Source organism: Myripristis murdjan, chromosome 17 (genome assembly GCF_902150065.1).
Source record: "Myripristis murdjan chromosome 17, fMyrMur1.1, whole genome shotgun sequence".
Taxonomy (NCBI): Eukaryota; Metazoa; Chordata; class Actinopteri; order Holocentriformes; family Holocentridae; genus Myripristis; species Myripristis murdjan.
This window is the reverse complement of record NC_043996.1, coordinates 23,010,683-23,033,286: the sequence shown is the minus strand read 5'-3', so window position 1 is coordinate 23,033,286 and position 22,604 is coordinate 23,010,683. Positions and strand designations below refer to the sequence as shown.

General features: G+C 43.4%; 1 protein-coding gene and 1 long non-coding RNA gene across 7 annotated transcripts in view; one reads left to right on the top strand and one right to left on the bottom strand.

Moving 5' to 3' along the window:
• Positions 1–562: 562 nt before the first annotated feature.
• Positions 563–22,604, bottom strand: part of mib1 (MIB E3 ubiquitin protein ligase 1) — a 61,171-nt gene continuing 39,129 nt past the window's right edge. The window contains exons 13-22 of one of the 6 annotated variants that reach the window (XM_030073707.1): positions 16,686–16,818; positions 15,363–15,449; positions 14,767–14,925; positions 10,622–10,803; positions 9,942–10,131; positions 9,759–9,837; positions 9,506–9,637; positions 7,814–7,885; positions 3,671–3,771; positions 563–2,978 (exon numbers count right to left, since the gene is read on the bottom strand). In XM_030073707.1, coding sequence (XP_029929567.1) covers positions 2,838–2,978; positions 3,671–3,771; positions 7,814–7,885; positions 9,506–9,637; positions 9,759–9,837; positions 9,942–10,131; positions 10,622–10,803; positions 14,767–14,925; positions 15,363–15,449; positions 16,686–16,818 — 1,276 coding nt within the window. In that variant the 3' untranslated portion in view covers positions 563–2,837. The remainder of the gene's footprint in view (positions 2,979–3,670; positions 3,772–7,813; positions 7,886–9,505; positions 9,638–9,758; positions 9,838–9,941; positions 10,132–10,621; positions 10,804–14,766; positions 14,926–15,362; positions 15,450–16,685; positions 16,819–22,604) is intronic. The other 5 variants (XM_030073708.1, XM_030073709.1, XM_030073710.1 and 2 more) reach the window with 5 other exon arrangements.
• Positions 7,204–11,228, top strand: LOC115374674 (uncharacterized). Its single transcript, XR_003929638.1, has 3 exons — positions 7,204–7,642; positions 9,565–9,714; positions 9,785–11,228. It is a non-coding gene; the product is annotated as an uncharacterized LOC115374674 (long non-coding RNA).

The following is a 22,604-nucleotide window of genomic DNA, read 5'->3' as shown; positions in this document are numbered from 1 at the left end:
CTACAGGCTGCACTGACAGAAATGAGAGGGTGACAGCATGATGAATGTCTTGTTATGAGGAGCTGCATAGCACTGATGCATGTGAGCCGAGCCCAAAGATGTCCAGGTTATGAATGGGCCAGTCAATGAGCTAGAACATAAATGGCCTCTGGTCATAATTCGTTAAGGCTAGGGAGATGGTTTGTGAGATGTCCTGCTGTCACATCGCTCACTGAGGAAGATGCATCACTCCATTTGGGTGTAGTGAGTCTTTCTTGCCTCTCTTTTCTCTCTCTGGCTGATTAGCATAGCTGACTTATCACATGCCAGTGCTGAGTCATTATTAGGTGTTAGCATTTTCAATTACCCCACACCTCCCATCTCTGCCACCCTGTCTCCTCAGTAAGTCAGACGCTGCACAGCAGGGGAAAAGCAACAAAATGCTAATTCTCTGCATATAAGAGCTGCAACTACATCTGAGCTAAACTAACAAAAACAACAAAATTAACCAGCTAATTAGCTATTCAATAGAAGAACTTGCAGAAGAAAACATTAAGAGTGAAAACAAACAATACCACCAATGTCCCGAGGTTCATTTAGAACTTTATTTAATCTATATGGTTGTTTTAAAAGCACTTATTAGGAATACAGAGTGAATGGGTTCCATGATACATGTCGTACTGCATACATCAAACATTCATGCCAAATAAAAGAATACTACTGAAACATTTCCACCAGGACAATTATATGTACTGAAAGTAAGGTACAAAATAGGCCTCTCATAACAATCAAAACAAGACAACACTACCATTAAGCGTATTAGTGCTTCTAGCTTAAAGTGTTATCATGATCAGTGAAAAGAATAAAAACTGGTAGTCAAAAAAGTTTCTTTCTGTCCTAAAAAATTGCTTGTTTGCGCTGGCAAACTCCTCCACAGGGGAGCGGGCTAGTGACCTCACTGATTCTCCAACGTGGGTAACTGCCTTTTGAAATACGTAAGGCAAGCTCCGTCTTGAGAACCATTAGCTTTCCTCCCAAATAAACACTGGTGAAAACATACATGAGAATCTTGACATCAAAACGTCTTTTTTTTTTCTTCTCCTTTTTACAAATGAACACGTTAGGCTTGCAGAAACAAGATTCAAAGAAAGAAGTTTGTATTGATGATTGCTAGAAAGCTGTTGCCAAAAAAAAAAAAAACAAAAAAACCTCCAAACAAAACCCAACGACAAATAAAACCATCAACATTAATATCAAAGCAGAATGTTTGAGAGATTTTTGAGGCTACATATTAAGGAGGCAGTGATACCTATAAATCCTATTTTTTGGGCTGCAATACAAAATAATTTAATCTCTACATTTTCAACTTTGTGTTCTAATAGATCGTACACTCTAGCTCAATAAATGTTGATTTTGTAAAACGAAATATATTTAAATAAAAAAAGTAATACAAGGTAAAGAGCACCTTATCCCCATACAAGTTATTCAACAAGTAAATTTTTGGAAGCGAATGGCACAGAGTAATCAATGGTAATTAGCAATGCTCATAGAACTGTAGTGTTTTTTCTTTTCTTTTTTTTTTGTCAGACAATACCACCTAGTTTAACATTAAGTCGTGACAAGATACTCTTGTTACACAAACGTTTGCATCATGTGAACTTGTGTGTCCAACAAACAGGTACGACGGGGGCTGTTCACTCGACAGGAAGCTGAATGAGTTTGTGTTTGCCTTGAATCCCAACAGGCTGTGCTGGAATCCGCAGCCAAACGGGGGTGTTGCAACACCCGGTGTGTGCCGCTGTTCTTGGTAGAGCTTGGTAAACAAGGTACAGGTGTGGTGTGCTACCAAGCCACTGGACTGCTCTGCGAGTGTTTTATCAGTGAGCTTAAGTGGGCCTGCAAAGTCAGTGCAGAAAAGCGCTCAAGCTTTACACTGAATCAGCTTTTTATATTTATATATATATATATTTATATATTTTTTTCCACCAGAGAGGACAATCGCTAGTGCAAAACTGCCAACTTTTGTCCACTGGTCTTCAACTGTAAGAACAGCTGGCAGCAACAGCTGAGCTCAATACAGACATTAAAAGACACGCTGAACCTTTTGAGTGGTGCACACAGTGTTGTCACAAACGTGTCATACTGAAATGAAACGTTAAGTACTTTTAATATCCACGTCTGTAGCTTCCGATACCGATGCACTTGCATAAAGAGGTTTCAAATACAATAGAAATGCTAATAACTAGACTGCAGCTGGCATCAGAGGACATTACAGGGTGACAAAAGACTGACCTCGACCTCCCCTCCTCTGAATTCGCTCTGCTTCCCAAAGCTGATGCACAGTGGAGCCCGAAGATGGGATTTGACCCCTGCTCCTCAACTGCGTCCAAAGGAACCACCACAGATTAGACGATAGCAGAAAAGAGGTTTTACATATAAAGTAGAAAGAGAGAGAGAGAGAGAGAGAGAGAGAGAGAGAGAGAAAGAGAGAGAACAAGGGAGGTCGGTGACGCAAGCACCTTTCCGGCTGCAGTTTGGACACACAACAGAAAAACAGAACTGGCATATCTCAATTCTTATTTCTTCATGTTTTTTTTTTTTTTTTTTTTTTTTTTTTGGTAACAGGATTCCATTTGGACACAATCGTAGCGCTTAAGAGACCGTTTGTAGTGTACAATAAGACATTTGAGAACGCCCTTGGCCGGCTGACTCGGGAGCTGTGAGGATGGTCGAGCAGCGGCAGCAGCTGGTGTGGTTGTGGGGTTTGTGGGCGTGGTCACTGTAGGCTGAGAGAGAGAGAGAGAGAGAGAGAGAGAGATAGAGATAGAGAGGGAGAGAGAGACAGAGTCTTGGGGGCTCTAGTAGAGGAGGATGCGGCGCTCGATGGCCTTGCGGCAGATGGGGCACTCGCTCATACGGTCCCCACACAGCTGGCAGGTGCCATGGCCGCACATGAAGATCATGTTCTTCAGTCTGTCCAGACACACCGGACACATGGTCTGGAAAGGGAGAAACAATTACGATTCATGTTTTGTCGTTGCAAAGTCACTTTTACTTTGTGACCGAGTTGAGTCAAGGCCCATACCACAGCTTGCTTTTACCTCAGATGTCTATAGGGTCATGTGACAAAAGCCTAGGACTCAAATCTGACTGAGCTGTTCAATATGACGAGCTGATTATTTGTTTTTATTATTTTATTCACATTTCTAAGTTCCAATGTGGACATATCAACAATAACCACAGCAATCATAATCAAATGCAGCAGTTATATAAACCTGAATGAGCATTTCAAATGTTGCAGCATTCTAGAGGGTAATGAGATCACATGTACTGCATGTCTGGTAAAATGAATTATTTCCTCACTTCTCATGCATTATGAAATGTAAACAAACTACTAACCATCTTAGGTCTAAATTCACTGTCCTTTAAGCATTTCCCCCAGGATTTTTTCTTATAATGATGAACAGGATGTGTATTTTCATCAGCATTGACACAATTTAATTACTACAGTAATATTACAGGAAAGCAGCACTGAGTTTGTGTCTCTTTTGCTCTTTCCACTATTTGTCACTACGATCATGAAGATGTGGCTCAGCAGAAAAGGCTACATTTGATCTGTTTTATTGCAGTACTGCAATGCACATTGACTGTCCGCAGCTGCAGTATAGTTGGTAATTCCTAAAGCTCTTACCTGCTCCTTGATGTCCTGGAGTTGCTGCTGCAGCTTCTGTACGTCAGCGTTGACGTTAGTGTTATCCTTGTCTCTCTGCAGGGCTGGGATGTTTCCACTAGCTGCTTGGACACAACACGACAGCACAAACATAGGTTGGGAGAGAAAAAAACAAAGAGGAAGTCCGTTGTTAGTCTAGAGCCTAGACAGAGAATGGAAAGATACTTGATGCAGGTGGCCAAACTTCACCTCTTAGTAACGATCTATTGCTAATAAAAGCAGAAATACAGCCACAGCAAGATTGCTGTTACATCCCCAAGAGTGTCCAGGGGATGAGGGGAGTAACAATATAAAAACCCAGGGAAAAACTAAACGAGGAAAACGTATATATAAGGAAAAATTAGGAATTTATTAACAATACAGCTTAAATTAATTAGTCTGTTACCCAATATGAATATGTTACAACAGTAACTGTCTTTATACACCAGCACCTCATTACAGAGAGGCTGCAGGTGCAAATGATCAGCTGGTTAGGAGGTAAGGACAGCACCTGAAGACATTCAAAAGAGAGAGAAATACAGCCATAACACCCTCTCCCTCTAGACCAAACTAGTATTGTAGTTTGTTAAATAACACCCTGAAAGATGCTGCTGGTTGCTACACCTCCTTCAAGATGGAAGGCTGAGACGTGGACGTTGAGGGAACGGATGAACATGCACAGAAAACACAAAAGCAGGACCATCTTCCCTGCTGACACCTCAGCGGTAACAGGCTCTGTCACACACTCAATTGCTTTTGAGGTGCAGTACACCGTTTTACCAACAGGTGGCCTCATCTTCAAACAGAGCAAAAGATAATGGCGGGTCATATTGGTTAACATCCTGGGCCTGCCAACGGGTTGGAGCTCTAGTTGTGCACACACATCTGGGTGTTCTTGGGCCAGGTCAACACATTTAGCCTCAGAGATGGAGACATCAACCTCAGGAGAGGAATAGACTTCACCCCCAGCTATGTCCTTCCACTCAATAGGAAAGCAAGTGCAGGCGGCTACTGGCAAGAAACCAGTTATCAAGTTAGATGTTACATAAACCCAGTGGAGGCATGTGGGCACAGAACCCATCTTAATGACTCTTACTACAATGCTCGTAACACGGGTTAGATTTAGCAACAGAAGGCAGAACACTGGAGAGGATGAAAGGTTGAGAGCCACCGGTTTTTCGCTTTGACACTTTGATCAGATGCTGGTCCTCAGACTTTGCTAACAAACCATTCATGAAAAATGAATGGTCTGAAACAGTCATCAGGCACTTCTGGAGCGGCGGGCTGGCCACCAGGAGACACAGTTTTAATTAACCTCAAATCCTTGGGTTGTTTTGAAGCTGTTCCCTGTTGCTTCCTCTTGAATGCCAGGCAGTTGGCAACTATATTTTAACATTTTCCCGTGCTAGGGAGTCTTGTGATGGGACAATGGTGCAGTTGCTTTTCTAACAGGCTTCTCACCATTTTTCTGAGAAGAATCATGGTGCAAAAGCGCAAACTGATCCACGAGACTACAGACCTGTTGCAGGGTAGTTACCTTCTGCTCATTCAGATACACCACAGTACACTCAGGCAAACAGTTTTTAAATTCCTGCAGGAACATTAACTCACACATGGAGGCTAGGTCATCAGTCTTACATGCTCAACCACCCCCTGTCAAAGAGGACTTCTTTCTCTGTAGTAAAATCGGCAAGTCTGGCTTGACGTCTTCGGAAATGCTGTCTGTATGCCTCTGGAACGAGCTCATACACTCGCAAAATACTGCTTTTTACTTTCTTATACACAAGGCTTTCATCAAGAGAAAGAGCCACCTGAGCCTTCCCTGTCAGCTTACACTGCAAAGTATGGCCCACACATCTTTTAACCAATGCAAAGCCACGCTAATATGCTCAAACGCCCCAAAGTAAGACTCAGATTCTCAAAAAACAGGGACCAAACAAATATTTTTACTCACATTAAAAAGGTGGAGGCGGACTACGATAATTGTGCAGAAACAGTAACCGTTGTCATTTTATCAGACTCTGGCTTAACTATCTGCAATTCGAGCTGAAGCATCCTAATAGCTGTCTCCACCTCCAATTTTCTCAACTCCAACTCCCTCTGGAGCTGAAACTCTCGCTCCTCTCTACGAAGCAGCTCTTCTTCCTGCGCCTCCAGCTGCAGACAAGCTAAGCACGCTTTAGTCGGGCATCCAGCCTAGAGCCAGGAGATGACTACAGAAAGCGGATCAAAGTGTGGCAACGTGAACGGTTTACCTTCTGTCTCACTGTTCTGCACACCAGAAGTAAAACTAACAGAGTGCCCATCAAAAAGAATGCCTTTTCGCTGTTTTTAAACAAGGGACCAGGAGATAGGAATACTGCAGTACTTGGCGATCCTACACAAGTCATGTTGGCTACGTTTTTCACACTGACCCACATTAAGATGAACCATAAACTTGTCCAAATCAAATGCTGCCATACTTATCAAGAACGCACTAAGCGTCTAAGCGTAATGTAGTTCAAAACTTAGCAAATTTGTGAAAGACTAAACACAGTAGCATAATTGCAACAACTCACCCATATAGACACAACACACATCCATGAGTGGCTAACACGATAACTTTGATGCCTGGATGTTAGACACAAAAGGCAATTACCAAGTCTAGCCTTACCAACACAACTCCCCCAAATACTTCCTAACTCAAACTATACCTACCTATTTTCTGGAGCATGCTGGGTTCAAGGAGGGTTGTAAGGGTGAACTTAAGAGCCCTGAAACGCCTACCACCACCGGGGAACTCTATCCCTATCCGGGATTACTCCGAAAATAAAATAAAAAAAAAGACAAAATAATATGCCTGATGGAAAGGCTGAACATAGCCCAGCTGGACACTCATCTGTCTACCCAAGCAAGCTGTTGAAATGTTTGGTGACGGCTGGACAATGGACACCCTGACACCAATACTCACCGCGATAGCTACTGGGAATAGTATTAACAAAGAAATACTTGGCTAAACAATAAACCAGTTCTCTGATCTCCTGTTTGTAATTCGCTGACGAGCCCCCAAATATGTTACATCTCCAAGAGTGTCCAGTGGATGAGGGGAGTAACAATAGCAAATCCCAAGCAAAAAGGATTAAGAATTTATTTTCAATACACCCTTAAATGTCTGTTAACCAGCATTAAAGTTACAAAATAAAATACAAAACAGAAATAGAGCCTTGTAAAAAGGAAAAAAGGACTAAATAACTGAAATAGACAGTGAACCAAGGAACCACTAAATCAAACAAATTACACCCTCCCCTATGTAAGTTACTGACTTCGGTACTGAACAACACGCTCGAGCAACTAACATGCTTTGAGTGAGGCTTAAACAAAAGGCAAAACAGAGTGTGAAACATCTGCTGGACGGTCAACTGGGAACTGTCTGCCTGCTCCACCAATTCTTTATACACCAGCACCTGATTGCAGCATGGCTGCAGGTGCAAATGATCAGCCGGATAGGAGGCGCGGCAGCACCTGTGGACACTCTGGGAAGGGAGAAAAAGCGCTACAGCCGCAACAATCGCCACTCTGAACCAAGCTGAGAGCTCAATCATATTTATGAGTTGTGCTTTGTATACAACAAGAACCACAGACACGGGCAATTTAAAAGTTATTCTAATTGGCAATCTCAAAGTCCAACTTTAGTATCAGTAGTCAATGCTGGCAAAGCATTTCCCTTTTAAATGACCCAATTTTAGAATTTCCTACTTTGGAGTTAATTGACTGGCAGACTGGCTAAAATTGAAACTGGCACAGGACAACACATTCTGCTTCTGGCATCGCATGATCAACAGGATGTATGTGTATAATGATATATCAGTGTAAAATTGCCTGAATTGATTACTTGAGCACTCAACAAGAATTAGCTGGACAGAGGCCCTGTGGGGGGACCGGCTGGCTGTGACAGCCAAACATCTGCCTCAAACAGTGAGTGCTTGTATGATTCTTGGCATGTGCATCATATCGGCATCTAGCGTTTGGGGTGTGTGTACCACTGAAAAACAAAGGGTGGGTTTAAGGGGAGGGGATAGGGGCCAGGGCAGCACTCTTGAGGGGCTTGTAAAAAGAAAAGGGAGGGGAGGATGGAGGTATACTTACACCAACTTAGCGCCAGATTGTTGGGCTGGAGAAGATCCTGCGATCCCCCTGCCATTGAGTTAGAGCTCCCTGCTGGGAATAACCATCACATTGTTATAGTAGGAGCCCCCCTCACCATCTCAACATTTGGCCTGAGGACCAAAACTACTCACTACAGCCTCTAAAGGAGGTTCAGAGAAAGAGTAGCTAGAGAAGGCTAGCAAGTTAGAAACAGTGATCAGAGATAGAGAGGGAAAAAGAGCATCTCTTCTATGTACAATGGGTGGTTAAAAAGCTTAGTGGCACATGACTGCTTTCCATTTTGCTAGTAGCCAACTAAAGCATGAGGTACAGAGTCTGATGACTTTACTCACTGGGTTAGAGGTAGTGTTATGGAGGCCCAATAAAAAAACTGGAGCCATGGGGAGTTGGAAAAGCTAAAGTGACTGATGAATCTTTTTACTGTATATATGCATTTTTTTATGCGCCCTCAGTTAACATTACTGGGAGGAAGGAGAGAAACAATCAATGCTGCCCCTTGCATGAGTGTTTGTATGTATTTGACGGTGTACGTCTGCATTTGCTGTTGCATGTCAGGTCTGAGTGTAAATTAAAAGGATTTAATGCCAGCCAACAGGCTGACACACAGAAGTTTCAAAAAGTTAATTTTGAAGTATATAAAAAAAATCAGTGAACTTACAACAGTTTCCCTTTTAACTCAACATAAAATGTGGAAAACACGATAGAGGTAATCGCTAGTGAGGTGCACCACTAAAAAAGGGATTATGGGTCATAGAGGAGTGTGTTTAACTTAGAGAGAAGAGGATGGATGGTGAATGTAACCAAAAAAAGGTGTATTCACAGTAAAATTATAGGTGTTAAATTAAGTTAACATATGGAACTGGAAATATATGTCAAAGTACTTTATTCAATGTTTTATGATTTTTAAAACAATTTACTTTGTGTCAACAACCTGCAGAAATGCACTGCTTCAGGAGGTTTTATAATTCAGTTCATTTCCACATTTATGTAGGTGTTAACAAACATTCATCATGATGAAAAAAAAAAGAGACCGCAGGTCCTCTTGCATTTTATTAGTCTAATTTTTGGAGGCCACAGATAGGATACTATATAATCAAGTTGTTTAAGCAATCTATGGTTGTGACTATGGGCAAAATTGAGTCTAGAAATGGTTTCTGGGATACCATTTGCAAAGAGACTGTGATGTGAACTATGAGAAACTCTAAATACTGCCTCTTTAGGAAGATGTTTGTGGCAAATCTCAAACAAGGCTGCCAAGCATTAGTGAGGTTATTGCCCTTGACAATCATTATCTAAAACCAAGCTAGCACATGCGCCCTACAGCATAGCCTCATGTTGGGGAAATGACTTGATCCAGATGGATGTGATGATTATAAAAGAGGCTGTCATCTTTCTTGGGACAGCAAGACTGTCTGACTCCAACTGTTGACTTGTATAATGATCTAAAGAATGAACTTGCAGGCTTGGATGGAAAAAGATTCAACAAAAACATAAAGATACCAACAGAGGAGTAAAATGCATGAGCAAAGCAGCAAGAAAGCAAAGGATAGGAAAAAAAGGACAAAAGTTTCAAGAAGTGAGCTGAGATTAAAATAAATAAATAAAACAAAGAGGGAAAAAAATAGAAAAAAAGGGGGGAATTAAAAGGGAACATGTGGAAAATTCACTCACTAAGGTCCTCATCATCATCATCATCAGCGGCATCATCCTCCATACCTTTCCCTCCACAGCAAAGAACGAAGGGCGTGCGGCGTTCCACGACAGCCCGGCACTGTACGCACTTCTTCATGAGGCTGGCACAGTCTGCGGAACACACACACAGCTGAACGCCAAGTCTGCACGTGAAGAGTAATTTCTACAGCAACAGGCGCGAGGCCAAGGTAAGAAAATCAAAGTTACGACAATTGAAATGTGTGTGACTTACTCTCACAAGCGCACATGTGACCGCAGGGCTGGAATAGCACGGCTGCCTTCTTGTCGGAGCAAACTACACACTCCTCGATCTGCGCAAGTGGACAGGACAAATTAAAACAACGTTAAAGACGGGAGTAAGTGTAGCGGTCACCTCCCTGTTATGTGTCTGGGATAACAGGAGTGCCTTTGATACCTTGGTTCTCGACTGGACCTGATCCTTGCAGATGAGACACTTCTTGACACGTGGTGAGCAGAGTGAGCAGGTGGCAATGTGTCCGCATGGCCCGAACAGAGTGTCCCTCTTCATGTCTGAACACACCATACACTCCTCCAGGGACTCGATGTTGCTGTTCAGTGACGGGCTGCGGGAGCCCACCTGGCCACTGGAACACAGGGAGAAGAAGAATCCGAGTGTTTGAGCGCAGAAGACATTACAAGCAAAGGATGATGGCGATAGAGAACAAAGAAAAAGAGGAGGAGACGGAGAGAGAAAGGAAGCTGAAGGAAGAACAAGCAAGGACACCAAAGCACTACACAAATATGTTTAGCAAAGGGGGAAAGAAAATCAATAAGATGGCTTGATGATTTCCCTGAGATGGTGTACTGATCACATTTCCTCTTCCAGGTGTTGTTACAGTAGCTGTGAATGTCTGAACATAGTCACTAACACCATACACACTGTGTGAGTACATCTACTGCACTGATGTCTATAAAAAGGGTTTCTGCACATTTTCAAGAAAGTGTCAATTTGAAAAGGGGACTACTGAGAAAAGGGATAAAAAAAAAAAACTGGAGACCTATCAGATTAAAGGTCTGCGTGACTAGTTTGATAAGGACCTGGAAGTAGGCTGCGCCCAGACAGGAGATGTTTACCTGCTCTTCTCCTTGTGGCATTTGGCCAGAGCCTTGCAGAGACTGGGGTCAGGACACAAGTCAAGAGGGGACTGGCCCTTCTTGTTACGGATCGTCAAGTCTGCTCCATTAGCTGCCAGGAAGCAGGCGATAGATGCTGCGCTCTTCTTTTCTGCCCCCTGGGTGCCCAAGCCCATGATTAACTGTAGGAAGATAGACACAAATACACAAATAAAATCAGAGACACATCAGGCACTGCACACTTCAGTCTTGAGAATCCTTTGACGGTGAATGCAATGGTAATAGTGCAGGATACAAAAATGTACAATTTTGCCTACCTGCCAATGGATGAATAAATAATGAAATAATGTACTGGCAGCCACAGAAATTTGTTACTGGCTTAAAAAAAAAGACAACAAAAAATTGCTTAATACATTATTTCATTATAAATAACGGCCTCTTGGTGCTCCCACATCATTGAAACACCAGCTCTCAATGATTCACAATCTCCCACTGTCACTTTTATTAGTTGTTTCTTCATGTGTCCGTTTTGGTGGCTAAACACCAAGAATGTGTCACCACTTTTGTGCATTAAGTGATTAAGCAATAAAAACGTATTTTACTTGGATTGCTAGTTTGTTTTGTTTTCCGCTGAGTGATAGATTGTGCTACAGAGCAGCCAATCACTGACCTTTTCACTGCTAAGCTACTTTTATTAATTGATTTGTTTACATCATCGCGCCAAGATTTATATGGTGGCGAATGAGGGCCATAAAGTCAGTAAAGGTGTGATTAATATAAGTAATCAGACCTGGCCTTTCATTGTGATTTGAAAATTAGTTTACAAATAAATGGCCAGTAAGTCCAATTTATTTATCAGCCAAAGCCAATTTTTACTTGTATTTGGTGTTTGGTGGGTGTTAATTTTGGACCCTGGGGCACTCGCGTCACTTATCTATGGTGAATTATCCCTGACTTTCAGTAAGGACTCCTGGTTTTAATATTATTCAGATGGGTTCAGAGCCAAATTAGATGACCTATGTCAAAGTGCTTCCAGATCACCACTAATTAGCCAATCAAAAGCTCCTAATCAGAGCCTATGACATTCTTTCAGGTGGCTGTCAGGCAGCGTAACCCCCTCACCCTCGCCTAAAATCCCATTAACTCCCTGTCTCTCTCCGTCCTCTGCAATGCCACCTCACTCAGCTGTCCCAACTCAAAGCCGCACTCCTTCTAGCAATTTGGGCTTTCCATGTCTGATCGCCTTCAACCAGTGGCTTTTACGTCTCTTCTGATGGAGCCATCAGGCTGGCTAATTCAATTCTCATCTTGTAGGGGGAGTGCTAAGGGAGAATGACCCAACTGCACATATCTCAATTAGGCCAGCTGTCTGTCTGTTCCGCTCCTTCACCGGGGAACCGGGGGGAGGGCAAGGGGGGATAAAAGAGGAGGTAGAGTGAGAGAGGGGAGGAGGAGTGGGAGGAAGACTTGTGACAGGAAAAGGAAAAGGTAAGGCTGTCACTGGAGCTACGCCCTGTAGCCCCACACTCATCCCTGTAGGGATTAGTGATGTGGTGTTAACACAGAGAGGTTCAGGTCTGACATGCCCCTGTTGGCCGCCACAGAGGGACGATCTCAGTCAGGCTGATGTAGAGGCAGCAGTGGGCTGGTTGACTGCTCTGCGCAAATGTTGGAACTGCTGTCTGAAGGCTGAGCCGGTGCAGGCTGGGCAGTCCAGTGATGCAGATGACAAGGGGGCTGAGGAGCGCTGGGCCTACTGTCTCAGCATGATCTGTCATCATTTACTCGCACATCAGACAGTGGGCCACATACTGATCTTCACACAGGTGGCTATACCAACCCCCCGCAGAGACACTTGTTTCAACGATCCTTAAACAGTCTTTACCGAAAATCATAAAAGATATATATACCTAAGGGCTTTGTAACAACTACGCCAAACACCAATTCCTTTGTTAGATTAAGCTCTAATCATTGTTGTGGTTTGAGAGACAGTAAGTGTAAATAAAATGGGCAAAAAAAAAAAAAAAATGCTGCATATTTATGGCTGCAACTGCACCCAAAAGACCCACAACCATGGACTTGATGGGAAACAATTATTAATTTTAAGATCATAATGAGCTACGTGTTTTGCTCATAGGCTAATGGGTGATGGAGGGTGGTTTATTAGTCTACATTTACATTATGCATTAGTGTGTAAGCTGTTTCCTGACAATTTCATTTGGAAGACTTTTTGTTATGTATACATCTGACTTCCTACACCTTGATGAAGCTATAATCAAAAACTCATTATTAAAAAAAATTAAAAACCCTCTGTCCTAGGTCAGGAGAGTGACATTCCATTTTTTCCAATCAGTTGCTGCTTTTCTTGCCATACCAGCACTGACTGCGTAGATTTTTCCTTTTTTAATAAATAAATGCCCCGGTGCTCTCATGAAACTGGATCCAGGTAAGCTCCTACAGGGTTCGTACACTTTTTTCATGGTCAAATTCAAGCACTTTTCAAGGACTTTCAAGGTCAATTTTTTCAGGTTTTCCAGTACCATTAAAGGAGAAATCTGGTATATATATATCCTTCTGGTTTTTTTTTTAATACTGCATACAGGAAATACAGGTATGCAGTATTAAAAATCAGAAAAACAGAAAAAAAAACAGAGGGAAAAAAGAAAACAGCTTCTACAGCTAGAAGTATTTAGTCTGCCCTCTCCTTGTACAGTAGATGTAGGGTATAGGTAGATCCCCCTAAAGGAAAATTCAAAATTGACATAACAATTGCATAAGTAAAATAAGATTAAAAAAATAGATTACATTAAATGAACAAGAAAACCATCTAAGAATATTATATAATAATAATAATGATAATAATAATAATAATAATAATAATAATAATAATAATAAATATGTCAATATAATTCATATATATTATTAATATACTGTATCAATATGGTTCATAGATAGATAGCATAAAAATAGAGAGAGAGAGAGAGAGAGAGAGAGAGAGAGAGCTTGCTGCTTTGGTATACGTCTTGCGCTCCAGTAGCCAAGCGGTGTCTACTCTTATGTCTATCATCTTATGGGCTAACATCAGCTGTGCTTCAATTCTAAGTTGTGGGAAGTTCCTGCAGTTTACTGTTGAGAAACGCAGGCTTTGTTCTTAACTTAGCCCTTAATAATTGTCACTAATTGACACTGCCATTCAGACACATCACATAGTGCTTCTACATTTAGGTCTAGCATGCAGCTAATGGTTAGCCACAGTGGTGTAGTCTAGTTTATTCTAGTGGGTATACGCACGCACACACACACACACACACACACACACACACACACACACACACACACACACACACACACACTTTCTGAAACGTTAACGTTAGCTCCAGCTGTAGTGTCCCCCGAAAAATGGTCAAAAAGAGCCGCTTCGTAACACAGAGAAGGCGACTTCATGAACAGGAAAGTGAACGTTATGTCAAAAAAACATGCTGATACGTATCTTTGCGCATTTTTAAGTGGTTATACGGAAATGCGGGACCTTTTCTAGTGGGTATACGCAGTATACCTGCGTATCACGTAGACTACACCACTCGTTAGCCAACAAATCACACATGTAGGGCTAGTCATCTCTGTGACTTACTTTTCATGACTCGAGAGTGCTGACTCTTCCATAGCGAAAAGTTGAAGCTTCTTTTTGCATATTTTGCAGCATGCTACACGTGGATTTGGTCCATGTTTTATCCACTGTTTCTACTTTTCATTACCCAGCCAACATTCATTAAAACGGCAACCTCCCGGCACGTTGGTCGCATGCTGCTGCACTGCCCTCTTGTTGGGGGCGTGACACATGACAATCAATCCAGCTCTTGTGAAACCCATCAGAGCGTGAGCTGTGAAGGCGTCATTTTTAATCCGACTTATTTTATTTCTCTCCATTTAATAAGTGGTACATTTAGTCAGACCAGAAATATGGTAACAATTTCAAGTATTCAAGCATTTACAAGCATGTTACCCAAAATTCAAGCATTTTTCAAACCTTGAAAACATAACATTAAAATCCAAGCATTTTCAAGGTTTTCAAGCACCCGTACGAACCCTGCTCCTATGACTTGGTGTGTTTATTGTGTTGTGTTTAAAGGAAAATATGTGTGTACCGTGTTCTTGGAGGGTTCCCATGGCTCCACTTTGCTGACATCCTGCATGTCTTGAAGCTGTCGCAGTTGGGACAGTGTGTGGTGGCGCAATGCCTCGTGAAGTGGTGTGTCACCGTCCTTGTCCTGCACGTCCAGCTTGGCCTCTGCCCGCACCAGCAGCTGTCGTCAGAGGGACATTAGAAGAAAGACAGGCAGAAAGAAACTGTTTAATACCCATAATGCAACATACATATGCTACTATGCAAATGTCATACGGTTGACACTTAAGAGACTTTACTTCAGTTATCATACTCCCCAATTAGGGGCTGCAATTTTCTTTGGGTCCACTAGATGGCAGCGTGGCAATCTCAATTTAACACTACACCAAGACGCGAGCATTCCCCTTTTATAAGCTGAAACCCGGGGCTCATTCAGTTGCAGGACATCCACCAGTGTAAATTAAATGTGGGGCTGCTTTGATGCTCTTCTGCTCCCTTTTGTGTATGGTCCGGAATGAGGGACAGATAGAGAGATAACTGGAGATACAATCTTCAATTAGTGGTAGAAGTGAGAGAGAAAAGGGGAGAGAAAAGAGGCAGAGGAGAGGACTCACTGACCCGGACAATCTGAGTGTGTTGACGCTCCACGGCCAAGTGTAAGGCTGTCTGCTGGTTGACGTTCTGGATGTCCAAGCTAGCGCTGCCCTGAGAGGGGGGGGGAGCAAAAGGTGAGCCTCGGTACTCACAATTAAGACATGGACAACACGTGTGCATATTTAGACACTCATACATAAATGCACACACGGACATTAAACACAAGGGATATCATATTCATGAGAAATCATACACGCCTGAGTGTGCGTAGAAAAACAGAGAAGCAATAAATTCAATAAAAATCATAAAATAAAAATAAAGACAAAGATAGTGAAAAATGGAGAAGAGAAAGCATTTAGTTAGGAAACTTGACTTCACATTGTGTGGGAGGCTAGAGGAACCTTTGTGGCTATGTGCACCAATAACAATACCTCTCCTCCTTCACCCATGCCGACCAACAGAGTGCTGTATTACTTTGGGGGCAGGAAATCGCATCTTACAATAACGCTACATGTGATTGTCATTTCCAATTGCGAACACCTCTGCAGAGGAGATATGGAGGGAAGATAAGTGTTGTGATCAGGCAGTGTGTGAAATCCCCAAGTAATAAGACCGACTGACTGACTGACTGACTGGCTGACTGGCTGGCTGGGAATCTGCAGTGCACCTTCTAGTTTGGTGCAATTGCTGAATAGAGAGCTGAGCCATCACTGCGAACCAGCCCATTGCAGGGACTTGCCAAAAGGGCGCCCCCCACCCCCCCACACACGCTCACACACATACATACACACACACACACACACACACACAGACACACACAAGTGGCTAGCAGAGCGAATGTTCTTATGTTGGAACGCTGCAGCAACGTTGCTGCTTCCTCACACTATGTCCTCATTAATCCAGTTCCCATTTGGTCGGGTCACTGGTGCTCTATACTCCTGTATGTGTCCGTCTTCAGGGAGGTAACACTGCAGTCTCAGAAGGGAAAAGAGCATGGACCTATGATTACTAGAGAGGAGGAAGATATAAGGCCCAGCAGCACTGAAGAATGCCCCTGGAGGCCCTGTGAATGGTATGGATTAAATTAAAAAAAAAAAAAAAAACAGCAGTTATAGCTGCTTCAACTGGTCTACAGCTTGCTGGCTGCAGGAGCTGAGTAGAAGCTGCTGTTAACGGTGTGCAGTCGGTATGAGCCGCGAAGAGAGGCTGGAGCAGTACATGGGAAACGAAGAGGTCTCTTAGGAGTTTGAATAAATGCATTTGAATTTTAGGGTGTGACAACAGACATGTTAAAACTAGCTAGTTGTGCATTGTTTGTGTGTATGCCTGTCTGCACTGTATTTGTACCTGGTGCACCAGCAGCTCGGCCACCTCCACGTGGTTGTTGAGGGCGGCCAGGTGCAGCGCGGTGTAACCATCGTCCTTCTTCTCGTCTACGATCCAGGGCCTTGGCAGCTTGGACAGCAACACGCGCATAGCACTGCACCAAGAATGAGGAGAGAGAAGAGAGAGAGAGAGAGAACAAGGTGAGTGGTAGAGCGGAGGCTGGGCTGGGGGCTCATGTCAAAAACACCCTGAGAAGGTCAAGGGAATACAATTGATTGGATCAATGATGTGAAGATGGGCTGTGACATGCTCCAATTCATCTATCTGTGGTTAAACGTCCCATGCAGTGTATGATAGCTTGGGGCCAGACACATGCTGCTGTGTGCAAACACATCACAGGGTCTGCGCTGCTGATAGACAGCATACTCCAGTACACCTCTTTTTTTTTCTTTTTTCAGCAGAGCATATCTTATTTTCACACATGGGGACAAGAATACTAAATCAAGTTAGGGAGGAGTTGCTTCCCCTTGCAGAGCGTTATTTACATCAGTCTTTGAGCAGCACAACTGCCATGTGTTATTTGAGAGTACCCGTCCCCCTACTATCTCTCCCAGTTGAAAGGGAAGCCACTTTTCCCTTGGTGATGCGCAAAAGCGTCTATCATTGGGAGGCAAAATGGTAATTACACAAGATTTAGCTGCATTCACTCAGGTCTCCTCTTGGGGAAGAAACAGACAGGGAGGGAAGGGGAAAAAAATCTATTGTTTAAACAGAGCTGTTTAAGAGAGAAGGCCTGGTGGTGAAGAGAGCCAGTCAGTTCTGTTCCACTTGAAGGTCATTTGGAGGCTGTATGCCACAGAGAGACGTGGCTGCAAAGGCAACCGCACAAGAGGACGGCTGCGAGGGAATGATGAGGGCTGGAGATGGGGATCAGGAAGGAAGCTGACTGACAGTCCCTACAGTGCCAGTGAAGCAAAAAAAAGAGACTTCAAATAGACAAGTGAAAAGAAACCCGGCACATACCTCTTCCTTAATTATACGCAAAGATGACATTAAGGTAGCAGGGGAGAAAAATACAAGGAAAAGCTACATTCACATGAGAGGTAAGTTCAATTAAAGTGGTAGCTAGAAATGCAGTAGATGTTGTGTGCCAACACCCTCCCACCCGCTGAGTCGACTATGTTTCATACTATGGCAGCTTTAGCTGAATCATCCATTATCTCTTCGCCCCCCCACCCCACCCCTTCTCCTCCTCCTCTTGCCCTAGCCCCTGGGCACACATCCGGGCATATGGTGCATGTGCACACTGAGATGGGACGCGTTCCTGTATGTTACTTTACGAACAGTGCATCTGCCAAGGATGTGGGATGAAGATCACAAAAGCAAGGCAAACACGAATCCTCTGTATGTCCAAAACCCATGAAACTCTAACCTTAGAAATCGCATCCCCGAAATGTGTTTAGTGTTAGGTGTCTAGTGTGTAGCTGGGTACACAACGTACCAGCAATGAGCATTAAAGCAGAGACACTGAGAAGAACCCTTCTAACCTTGATTAACCCTGAATAATCATGCAGGGCATATTTTTGAACTGCGACAAAAGGAGGCAGTCGCGTTCGCCCTGACTTTGACATGGCTGAACAGCCCATGCATGCGCTACGATGTTTATGTACCCAATGACGAGGTAAACAGGGTCTGGCACAGAGCGGGGAGGATATGTGGTCTAGTGCAGGGAGGTGACAGCCGGCACAATCAATGACAAGAGTGAACTATTTCACAGAAAAAAAAAGGAAAGATACGCAAATGCACATGCTGGCAGACTTTGGAGCTGAGGGACTGCTGGTTCCCTGCATGTTTCTGCTAAACCCACAGCCTGTCTCCCTCTAGAGTAATAAAAGAGAGCATCATCAGCATACCCTCTTGAGGGAGGCAGAGAAAGAGAGAGGCAGACAGGCAGGGGGGCAAGCAGTCAGCACCTCTGCACGGACAGAGAGCCAGGGCTGCCGTACTACTGCAGTGATGAACAGCGCAGCACACTGATCCCAGGCTCCCTCGCTCTCTCTCTCTGCCTCTCATTGCACAGCGGCTTACGCACACACCTGCATTGCTTGCAGCTATCTCCAACCACTTAATGCAGAGGAGCACTGCTTAAATGTGATAGCAACCGCACCCATTCCGCCTAATCTTACATTCATAATGTGTCGTCTTCTGTATTAAGAACTATTTGCTTGCGTACTGTAGATTTAACATCTCATGGGGGACTTTCGAGTAATTTCATCTGTGGTGCTCCCTACCATGTAGGAGTTGAGAATTAAACAAGCAAATTATTGTTAAGAGGAGACCGCGGCAGATTTTTGCCTGAAACTATATCATAAAACATAATCCCAGTGGCTAAACACAACACACTTTCAATTCACTTTCAAGTTTCTACCACACTGACAAACAGACAAGAGTGAAATGCACTTTCTTTCCTTAACTATGACAGTTTCCTCCAGAAGCAAGGGCAGCTGTCCCAGGTAAAGCCTTTGTTCTTTTCCTCCTCATTGTTACTCCTATTGGTGCATTACTCAACATTTAGGCGATCCGGATTGGCTGGAGGCACCTCCTATATGTGGTGGAACTGGCCAATGAATACACACCTGCTACATAACTACCATTGCACTATTCTATGGGGGCAGACTGGCGCCTTCCAGTGTCTGAGCTGGGCAGTGCAGTGCTGGGCAGGTGCTTGCTGGGGCAGAGAGCCCCTCCAGTTGAAGTCTGGATTGACAGGCTCCCTGCCACACTGGGCGAAATGGGCGGACATTAATATTAATGCCCCATGCTGGCACTGCTGCATTGCAGTTAAGCTATTTGCTGTAAAGGCAGAAAAAAAGAGAATGAATGAAGACCCAAGAAATAAATCTTTGTTATCTTTTCTTTTTTTGCCTCTTGTGTAAGTGGTCTTAGCAGTGACTGAGAGAGATATGAGGAAAGCGTGCATCAGGCCTTGATTTAGGGTGTTTGGTGAGTGAGGGAGAAAAGGTAACAGAAGGAGAAAGACAAAGAGAGCGACTGATCGGTTCAAGCTGAAGACCTTTTACTGGGCAAAAGACGCTAACTTGACCTGGGAGTCCAGTCCGAAAGGGAGAGAGACATTTAGAGTAAAGCGAGGTGCTCCTTATTACACCTGCGCCTTAAACCAAAGCGATGGTCTCTGTGAATGCAGAAGGGCATGCAGCTGAGGAAAGAGAACAGTAGAGGAGAGAGGGAGAAAGAGAAAAGAGGAGAAGGGGAGACATGATGGAACTGGGTCACCCTGTGAGAGATCTCAGGAGTCCCTCAGGAGAGCTACACCGGGGTCTGTTGTCTTGGGCTGCAATTTGTCATTGACCGGGAAGCTCACTGACGTCCTCAGCTCTGTGTATGTGGAGCTGGGATTTGTGTGTGTTGGCATTTGGCAGTGTGTGTAAGCTGTTGAACTGTGTGTGTGTGTGTGTGTGTGTCTGTGTATGTCTGCGCGCGCGTGTGTGTAAGGGGTCGACAGGGCCCTTCTGCTGCCCTCACCTGGCTGACAGCCATCTGTGTGGTGGTCAGTAGCCGTTACTGCAACAGGAAGTGAGAGTCGAGGGACAATAACTTGGGTAGGACAGGGCAAAACGGAACAGTCAACATCCAGCCTGAGATTAATGGCTGTGCACAAACATATGGTTACTCTGATGTAGCAGACGTGTTTGGCATATTTTCACCCACTAACTAAGCAAAGCCAAGGCTTCAAGCTGAAGCAAGGAGATCCAAATTATGCATCTGAAATTAGTTGCCCAAAAGGCACCACCTGCCTTGAGAAAATAAAAAATGCCTAATAAAACTGATAATGTTAATTATCAGACTTGCAATGTTGAAAGTTAAGGGTGTAACAGTGGATGTATTTGTTTTATACCATTTAGTACAAAACTTATGATTTAGTATGCCCTATAAACCAAACAATTTCAGCCTACGTCATTGCTAAGGGCATATGCATAGCTTTTAAAAAAAAAAAAATCTCCACCCAGGAGCACTTTGGCACAGCACCGCATGTTGTTATGTTATGTCAGCCAGTGCTCGCCAGAGATTGAGAACCCTCCTGCATCTTGTAAGGCCCATGTTTAGGTGCATTATGCTTTGCTAGTAAATAACAGCAACACTGGGCAAAAAAATAGTAGAAAAGATGACGAGAGTGGGGTGCTATTTTTAACACAAACTGCAAATGTTTCTGGCATTCACAAAGTTTTAAAAGGAAACCAACCCTGCATTGCACTATTGTCTATAATAATCAATTACTTTCACATGCTGCAGTTTTTAGTTCTGAAAGGTAACCACATCTATGCCAATACTGATAAATTTCTTTTATTATTATGTATATATGTTTATTAAGTGTAACATTATGCAATTATTTGTGTGCCTTATTTATTTTTTTTTTTTTTAATTCTAGCACAAGTCAATGTTGGCATTTTGTCAAAATAAATCAAAAGCAATGCCATCTTTTGCCTTTCTTTTTTTCCTCTTATACTGAAAACATATCAATCTGTAACCTCAAATCTAAGGCATATGCGTACAGAACTGTACATTCTGCATATAATTACACTACATGGCCAAACATATAGATGGGTGTATCTATTTATTTATTTATTTTTGTAATGCACAGCTCATATTGGAACAGCCATTCCAGAGGAGACGACCTCAGACGATACATGAGGTGTCAGCTCATTGCGGACAGGATCAATACCTTCAGACCCGTTGAAATAGTGAATCCTGTTCCCAATAAATCATTCACAAGTGCAACACATGGGCTAAAAATGAAATTTCCTCTCCACTATGGGCAGGGAGGCCTTCTTCATCATGTGTGACACAGACCGGGTCTCTAACCCAGAGACTGTGAGGACAGTTAAAAGTCACATAGTTGCAGGATTTGAATGAGCTCACCCAAACACGCTGCTTTGAATGAAAATAACGTCTCCTTATTTTCTAATTAAGTGTGAAAATGAAACACGACCCCAACACAAAGGAAAGGGAAAATTTGCTGTTGACTCCACTGCTGTCACTCTATAGCACAACGCAAAGAGGACGTGACAAATAGTGAACGTGTTCAATATACCCGATGCAAATAGAAGAAGTTGAGACTCAGGTCTCTCAAAGATTATCCTGGCCCATCACAGCGTGCCTAGCTGCACTAGGTTACTACTTCACTGTGTCAGGGCCGTCCCACAGCTATTGGCAGTCCTGCTGTGGGCAGGGTAAATAAACACCAGTAGCATCCACGCCAGCAGTGCAGCAGCGAGCTGTGGACAAGAACCTAACTGGCCCCGCTCGATAAAAAAGGCTTTCATTACCATGCCGTGAAGAGAATAATTTCCCCTACAATGTGACCTTCCCCTGCCTTTGTCTACCTGAGGCCCCTGAGTGAGCATGCTTTTATTAAGGACTATTTGCATAAACTGGGAAGGGGAGAGATGGAGTGACTTGTGCATTTCTATGATGTTTTGGTTATTGCAATTGCAATGCTACAGCAGCTATTGCTGGTGGCTTGAAGGTTGTTCAGGAGAATGCAGGTGCATTTTCAAATATTTCAGGTACATTTCTCTGTCCATTTGGGAAGTAGGTGTGGGCCTATAACGCCTTAGTTTTAATTAGCCTTAAATCACCTGGCATTATGGGCTGTCCTGATTCATAGCGATTTATGAAGAAGGAGGCAGGCAGACAGTGAGAGAAGCCCAATGGCACGCTAATGTCCCATTGGTTCTAGATGACCCAATTATTTTCCCACATGCTCCTCTTCCTATGCACTTTATTCCCCTCAGCACCTTGAAAAAGCCTCATTTTCATTTCTGCACCAGCCTTAATAGTCATAATACACATCCTTTTACCAAGAAAGTAAAGACTGAGGGAAAAAAGCAAGGACATGTAGATTGTATTGGAATAAAGAGA